At 39.9% G+C, this 8,460-nt stretch overlaps 2 protein-coding genes across 3 annotated transcripts; both read right to left on the minus strand.

The window, feature by feature from the left end:
- Positions 1-124: 124 nt before the first annotated feature.
- LOC104766961 (translocase of chloroplast 132, chloroplastic) lies at positions 125-4,412 on the minus strand. Of its 2 annotated transcripts, none has more exons than XM_010490931.2 (3): positions 4,312-4,412; positions 416-3,973; positions 125-296 (listed from the first exon to the last, which is right to left on the minus strand). In XM_010490931.2, the coding sequence occupies exon 2, from the start codon at positions 3,954-3,956 to the stop codon at positions 510-512; it is 3,447 nt and encodes a 1,148-aa protein (XP_010489233.2). In that variant the 5' UTR covers positions 3,957-3,973; positions 4,312-4,412; the 3' UTR covers positions 125-296; positions 416-509. The 2 variants fall into 2 exon arrangements, with proteins under 2 accessions (XP_010489233.2, XP_010489235.2); XM_010490933.3 differs by having other exon boundaries at positions 4,066-4,412.
- A 262-nt stretch (positions 4,413-4,674) lies between these two features.
- LOC104766962 (proteinaceous RNase P 2) lies at positions 4,675-7,526 on the minus strand. The gene is given in 8 exon segments (XM_010490934.3): positions 4,675-4,912; positions 4,915-5,010; positions 5,094-5,162; positions 5,266-5,386; positions 5,494-5,672; positions 5,745-5,846; positions 5,964-7,019; positions 7,341-7,526. Coding segments are annotated over 7 exon segments (1,593 nt in total). The 5' UTR covers positions 6,951-7,019; positions 7,341-7,526; the 3' UTR covers positions 4,675-4,873.
- Between the last annotated feature and the right edge of the window lie 934 nt (positions 7,527-8,460).

Here is an 8,460-nt window from a genome sequence, read left to right on the forward strand (position 1 = left end):
TTGTACATCTGTGTATTGTGTACGATGTATTTAAACATAAGTCAAATTTAACATCCCACACAAATATGAATATGATTATCTGATGCGCCATTGACTAAAGAAAGGACTAAACGAGAGAGGAACATGAACAAAAATAGATATGCTTCATTCATAATAGAGATCACAAAGTTTTAGAAATAGAAGGAAATGAACAACCACTGAGCTAGTATATATCAGGCAGGGAACGTGTTATGTTCTGGCTATTTCAAGACACAAGATTTCCTCCAACGATTGGTCTCTTTGCTAGCAAACAACTCCTGCTCAAAACCAAACCACACCAACATCAGCAAAAATGCAAACTCCATTATGAAAAACCAAAAAGACCGAAATCAGCAAACAAAGCAAGATATAGATCCATAGATATCAGGTTTTGTACCTTTTCAACTCACTCTAACGTGTTCTTGTGACTAATCATTTCCTAATTCTCCATTGCAAAGGGATGGAAGTGAAATCAGCCTATATATTCTTCATCATTGTCCATATTGCGTTTGTGGGGAATAATAACTAAGTAGCTTTTTGAAGAGAGGAACAATTGCAACCATAGCAAGTTGGAGCTGCTCTGAGCTGTTTACACGGACACTCACTTGCCCTGCTCCTCTATTATTCAGATTAGCACGAGCAATTAAATTAGAGGAACGTCCAATGGGAACCTGAGACTGTATGTTCCCTCCTATAGCAAGATCACCGTGCCAATCCATAACAGAAAGTCCAAGAGTAGTCAAAAACCGACCAAGCGGATAATCTTTATCCCTCAACTGAGCTTCTAAACTACCACCATAAGCCACATCTCCCCGACTAGTCATTGCTCCACCAGACATAACCATTCTGAACCATTTACTAGCAATTAACTTATCTTCGACTTTCAGCCCCGCAGAAACCGAATCACCCAAGAGAGTTACAGAGAGACCAGCTGCAGCTTTGTTTCTCCTGAAGTTGTTGAATCTTGTTTCACTTCGAAGAGTGTAAGCCAATTCCTTTCCAACAGTTTGCATGTCAAAACCTAGGGAAGTTGATTTACCCTCTCCATGCTTAACTGAGCTTGCCATTTCCAACTGCACATTTGCATCCTTCTTGTCTTTTGTGACTTGGCCTGAGACAGATATTGGTATTTTTTCTTTTACAACGAAGAGGCGTTCTGCATTCACACCTTCATAACCAATATCATGATCCCACCCATGAGTTTCCAGGACTGGCCTAACAAGCCACTGATTGGAGGAATCAAGGTAGCGGTAGCGGTGAGTCGGGTTATCAGAATCAAAAGACGCAGGTAGAGATAAATCTGGCATGGGAACTGGAACTGATGCAGGTCCACCACTCTCCTCTTCCACATTTTCATTATACCCATCAGGCAAATCTTTAATCTCTGCAGCAAATTTCTTAAACATCTTACGTCTCTTTCTTTCCTCTTTCATTTGCTTCTTCATTAATAGTTTCTCCCGGTACTCCATTTCATCTAGATACTGCTTCTTCTGAGATCTACTAAGCGTAGCCATTTGAGCTTTAGTCAGGCTCTTAAAGGGAGGAAGCTGGTCATACTCCGATTCTTCATCCGAATCTGATGATCCGTCTAAATCATCTTCATCTTCTTCATCACCATACTGTTGTTCAGGAAGCTTCGGTTGTGGTCTTGATTGCAGAAGTGATGAAAGGAGAAATGGTAATGGCGGAGCCTTGGACCGAGCTACAAATGGTCTCCCGGGAATATTGTCTTGTAATTTCAGAAGAGCATTTGCTTCTGCTAGAATCTTGGATGCAAATGAGAGTAACAGCAAATGAGGCTTCCACACTTGGCCATTCGGTAATACTCTCTGGCCTGCCCGATTAGTCCTGCAAGCAGAGTGATTCTCAACTAAAGAAACAGGGTTCATGAGCCTCATATCTCCAGCTGCTTGGCGAATGGCCTGCTGGATGACATGAGAACGTTGTGTTACAAACATGTCATAGCTAGAAGCAGTGCCATTTGGGCCATCTGGTGGAACAGAAGCGGCATGAGTCAAACCCACAATGGCATTAAACCATATCGATGGACCAAAAACATCACTGATGGTGCGCAGGAGAGGCATGTCACCAGAATCTCTGCTTTGCATATCCAACCTATCAAGATATAGTACAATGTCAGGTGGACTCTTCTTGATGAAAGCCTTAACAGAATTCAGGATCTTCTCATTCTTGGCTTGATCAGACCAGGAAGGTAAGAGACCAGGAGTGTCAATCACCCGTACCTTAATCCCCTGAACAAAACCCTCAACATCTTGAACCCTCTTTGTCCCCATCTGGAATGCATCGGTACAAAATTTCACTTCATCGAATATAGAATTGATTGTTGCACTTTTACCAACCCCACTTTTACCGAGCACCATAATCGTACAAGAAAAATCAAGTGGATCCTGTCCAGATGCCTCAAGCTGTTCTGCCATGGCACTGGCACGATCAAAACTAAAAGCACCAACACGGCTTCCATTTCTCCCCCTCAACTGCTCAGCCAATCCAAGCCTGTATAAAACCTGAGCAACTACAACATTATGCGGGGTTTGCCCTAGTCTATGTGCAAGCCTCAAAAATTTTACCCTGATCAACTGAAGCTTCTCACGGGTCTCATCATGCTCATCAGTCTCTGCAGTGGTTGAGTCCTCAGTTTGCTGAGACTGATTGTGAGACACATTTCCATTGACACGAGACTGTTGAGGAGCACGTGGTGCAGGTTCCAAAAGAGGAGAAGAACGACCAAGACCTGCTGGACGAGCAGGTGGTAATGCTGCAGGATTGCTTCTCGACTCTGTTGGTGAAACAGAACTAACTACCTCAGATTCTCTACCCACATGCGAGTTTTCCTTAATCTCTGGATCTAAATTTACTCTGCTTCTTTGCTGCTTCTCAACTTCCGTTTTAGGTTGAGGACTCTGCTGAACATCATGTCCTCTGTTAGCATTTTGAACTGCCTCGTGTTCTCTACAATTTACCCCAGGGGAGCTACTATTGCTGTGAAGTTCAATAGACTCAAGATTTGAGTTCGGCGAAGAAGGCAACTGTTGCTCTGGTTTCAAACAAGTATTGTCCCCTCCCTTATCCCTGGAACTAGAATTATCCAATGGAGATGAAGTCTCAGTACTTGCTACTCCAATACTATTGTTCTCAGATTTATCACCTGAAGCATTTTCAACAATTTTACTAGTGTAGTCGACACCGGTCTCACCAATTCTTTTTGCCTCAGACTCATTGTCAATACATACTGAACCCTTCTCAACACTATTCGTATTTGCTCCTTCATTTCCCTTAACCACTTCTTCTGTACGTATGGCATCAACTCTTTCCTCCCAACTTTCGACTTCAATGCCATCACCCCATGGTTCCTCAGGCCCAACAGCTTCTGAGATAACTTCAGCCGCTAGATCTTTATTTTTAGGAGAGTTTGCTCCATTTTCCAAAAAAGAATGAGTCTTTCTGTTTTCAATAGTCTCACCCTCAGACGCTAAAGTGGAACCATTGGAATGAACAATCTCAGTGTTCTCAACAACATCCAAGCTAGATTCAATTTGACCATTAGAATTTTCCGCACCTGCTTTCCCGTTATCACCATTCATTTTAGGAATCACAGAATAATCAACCTTCAAATCTTTCACTGCCCCTTCAGTGCTACTTGTTTCATCCAGATCATCACCCACAGCCTCTTCAAAATACTCCACTTCATTTTCATCCTCCTTTTGCAACTGATCGGCTTCAAAAGATTCACGTTTTGTACCCTCCTCCTGCTCATCATCCTCTGAACCAATAGCTTCCTCAAAAACCTCATCTTCGTTATCATCCCTAGTTTCATCAGATCCCACCAAGTCATTCTTCACTACTTGCTCATCCTCACCAATCTTTATTATATTCTCTTCCTTATCTGACCTAACCACAAACTCAGTCCCATCTCCCATTTTCTAGATCACCACCGCTACAATTAAAACAAACAAACAAAATCCCACTAAGTCATTAATCACAAATCACAAAATCATTGCAACTAAACCAAATCAAATAAGCTCTTACTCATAATCCAACAACCCCCAACAAAATTGAACACACAGCTAGAAAAACCCTAGATCAGAGCTAATCACCACAACAAATCCACGTATCCGTTACCAATCCCAGAAACTAAAATTCAATTGAACTGAACCAAATCGGCGTAAACACAAGTATATATACTGATAGGGATCTCCAGAACACACGAAGAACCAAAAAGTAAACAGAATAGAGACGAAGAAGAAGGACAATTAGAAATGGCGAAGAGCTTACCAGAGAGGGTTCGTTAGAGAGAGAGAGATAGAAATAGAGAGAGAAGGTGAAAAAGTGTGAAGATCCTTCATGCGCTTTACCGGCTGCGAGCCCCTGCGACTACGACGGGAGAAAGGAGATAAGAGACGTTCATCAACGGTCCAGATCGTTTTGGGTTTAAGCATCGTACGGTGGATGATGCAGTCGTGAAATGATACTGACGTGGACAAAAATAAAGTAGAGAAGAGTGTGAGAAGCCATAATGGGAATAGAAAACCCTCGTGTGCTAATTCGATTCAACCAACCCGGTCCGGTCCGGTCCGGTTCATTCCGAACCGATCTCGTGCACATTGATTTAACCAATTTTGTTTTTGCTCTTTCTAATTAGCAAAGTTCAGGAAACTTTTATCATAGAACCAATGATGTTTTTGTGTTAATCTTTAAAGGACTAAACATAAAAGTCACAACAACAGCAAAAATGGTTCGCTCCATTGTCGGATTCCAAAATCTCGTTGCTCATTATTCATTAGGCTGCAACAGATTAACTCAATAAGATGTTGCAGCTACTAAGAATCTCCCCAATTCAAGAAGTTGCAAGCTTTCCATTAATCTTAGGTGAATCTATAAAACACTCTGTCTGCTGATACACATCCAAGTTCTTGAAGACTCTTCATTGTTTTCGCATGAAACCGGGACATGCCATGACCCTTTCTCTGATTCCTGATTTTGTCGAGGAAACAAGTTAGAAACTATCCATTTCGTAAAACCAAGGAAAAAAAAAGGGACTGAGATGGTAAACAAACCTGCATGACAACCGAAAAAGGCGACGGCATTTCAAGATTCAGATTACCTTTCACAAAAGTATACCGGACCTGTACCAAAACCATAAAACCAAAAAACTAATTAATAGTAAGATTTCTCAAAATTACACTTTTACTATAAAAAGAGTTACATGTTATAAGTTTACAACTCTACCTGATGCCTTTCTTTCCACTTTTGGAAAAAACTGCTCCCTAACAGTTCAAAAATGTGGTCTCTCATCTCATCATTAGTAACAAGCAAGCACTTTAGCTTAGCAGCAGCATACAGCCAATACCTGGAAAGGTAAAAAAAAAAAAGCAAAAGATAAGTGTGGTAACCAAACATTGTTTTGTTTTTTTTTAACCTGATGGTATGTAATGTAAGAGAAGCTAAATTCCATACCAATCATCATTGGAACCTGGTGGAGTTGCATATAAGACACCTTTACTAATCCATTCTTCAACCAGATCTCGGTGGGTTGGGTTTTCTAAAAGCGCCCTGACCCGTCTCTTGTGCAGTAGAATTAGGGGCCATTTGCTATTACCACTTTCATGGTAAAGTTCATTCACCACAGATTCAAGCTGCACTATGAACGTTGTCAGTATTGCAGGAATGGTTTCACAAAAGAAAAATATGTAAAAATAGATGAGAACCTGTGGAAGACTGAAACCGCCATCTGCAAAATTTTGTTGGTAGAGCCCAATATTTGCACCATCTACTATAGCTTCAAAATCTCCATGCTTCTCAAGCCAGCCCTAGCATATATAGATAAGCAACATCAACCAAAATTAAAATTTGAATACTTAACATAAATGTTCTTTGTAATTTTCAACCTAAGAGAATCGACTTTGAAAAACAATTCTTTCTCTAACCTGAAACTCGCTGAACACTACCGTTGCCTCGCATGAATCCAACTTTGCTTTCCTCTCCATAGCCAAAGCCACCAAAGAATCCACAAACTTCTGTGTTTCTACCTCACTGGTATCTACACAAGCCAACTGCTCACTGCAAGTCAAACATCTTCCGGTTGAGCTAACATTACCTTTCTTTACAATCCATTTACCCTCGCCAACCCACTCATGGCCGTGCCAGCCACCTCCATTCATCAAAACAGCTTCTCTAAGCATCCCAACACCAGAACAAATTCCATTATCACTAACCTCACCAGCTTTCTCTCCACAGAACCATTCCTCGATAATTTTCGAAGTTTCTTCACAAATGCAGCCAACATATTCCCTTAATTTATGTAAATACCTATAAACCTTGTTTCCTCGTCCCGTGGCAGCACTTACCTTCAACAGAGCCGAGATCTCAGCCTCCTCCAATGCAATACCTGCAGCATCCATGTGCTCTTCCACCTCATAACCCTTTTCAGCCTCCAATCTCTCACAGTAACATAGCAAAGCAGGCGCATAGGTCCTCAGACGGGGAATGGATACACCGCCAACAGAAACAAAGTCCTTGACAACATTGAAAGCATAATCACCATCACCCTTAGCAGCAGCCAGACGAGCTACTGAAGTGATGGATGCCTCATTAGGACTTATCCCGGAACTAACCATACAATCAAAAATCTTGTAACCACGATCAACAGCAAGTTTCTGAAGAGATGTGTCACTAATGCAAGCTGAGCATAGATAAAGAAGGGTCTGAAAATGTTGCTGGTTGAGGCGTACTTCACTAGAAGTGACTGCTGCATCATAAAGAGCTAAGGCAGCTGAGAGGTCCTTGGACTTGGAGCATGAATTGAGACTGAAGAGGAGATTTGCTTCTGGGTTTCGGCTTACCTTCTTCTTCTTGTTGGGTTTTGAAGGGCTTTCGTCCTGGTGGCGAGAGCGGTGTTGATCAGAGGCAGCCATGTATATACTATATATCTCAAAAGCTACAAGCTTTGCATTGGCAGAAACTGGAAGATGAAACCCCTGACCCTGACAAGAAAAAAGCCACAAAATTTAAATCAGCTAAAACAAACCAACTGATACAATTCCAAAATCAATCTTTTTTACAAAGATTCAAACTTGAGACATCAGCTTGTAGCTTTTATCAAAGCTGCACAAGATCGCCCATAATCAAAAAAAAATTGAACTTTTCTTGAAAGTGTAAAGATATATACAAATTTGGAATCTCTATTTATTCTGCTATAGATTGCTCTAACTATTTCTAGTTCTCCTGAGTTTTTCAATTCCAATTCTAAACCAATTGCAAAACTTATATTAGTTTCAGTTCCTAAAACGGAACAAAGACTTTACCTTGTTCCGAGTAAACGAGGCCGGCGAGAGAAACTAGCTGGCGGACGCTGAAGCGATTAGACGGTGGCGCGACGTCGATGCGTGGAGGAGAGACCACACCAATTCGACAAAAGAGCACGGCGGCGACTCCACTACTGAGCAGCAAAGATTTGAAACTGAACCGGATTGCTTATCGGGTTTTGAATTGTCGATCCCGGTTTAGCGTAATCTTGGTTAAGTTTTTTTGTTTTTTAATTTTTTTACTTGTAATGTATTGTAAGTTGTAATTGACCCGGTTTAGCGTAATCATCAATCATCATGTTGAACCGGTCATCAGATTTATATAATCTTAATCTATACTATTAAAAGGGAAGCATTTTTAATAAGTAAACATAGATTAAGAGATTATTACAATGAAATACCACTCAAAACTGAATAGAGATAAGTATAAATAAGGAGCCAAACATATTGATATTATAGGACCCAAACAGATTGAAATTAATGGTATTACCCAAACCAAAATAAAATAATATAATCCTTCCAAATCGGATGCAATTAATATCTAACATATACATATCACATCAAAATCGGGTGCTATTAATAATTACCATAACCAATCTAAATAAATCAACTCTCCAAAAGTGGTCATAACCTTCTAAGTAAAAGTTACAAGTGTATATATGCTCTTCACACTACAAGATAAAGATATTGTGTTCAAAAAATGGTTCCAAACATCTTCAGAAAACTATCGTTAAATGTTTTTAAATCGTGAAGAATTTAGAAAGAATTTACTTCTCATGTGATTTGTTTTCATCAATTTCACTTCATCTATTTTATATATAGAGCAAAAATGCATACTTATCATCTTTTGTCAAGGTTCGGACATAGTAATTAAAGATAAAAAAATCGAGAATGGGAACAAGACAAAAACTTGGAAATAATTTGTTTTACTTTATGAATGTCTCAAGTTAAAAGTACAACGGAAACATAATAGGATGGAAAAAACAAGATAAACCAAAAATTGCCAAAAAAAAATGTAAATAACCACGAGAATTTTTTTTAAAAAATTGTCGTAATATTTAGAAATCGATGAAGCCAAAGAAATACCAACCTATATAATCCATTTGATAACACACATTGC

The sequence above is a fragment of the Camelina sativa genome, chromosome 19 (genome assembly GCF_030686135.1).
Source record: "Camelina sativa cultivar CO46 ecotype springtype chromosome 19, ASM3068613v1".
NCBI classification, from domain to species: domain Eukaryota; kingdom Viridiplantae; phylum Streptophyta; class Magnoliopsida; order Brassicales; family Brassicaceae; genus Camelina; species Camelina sativa.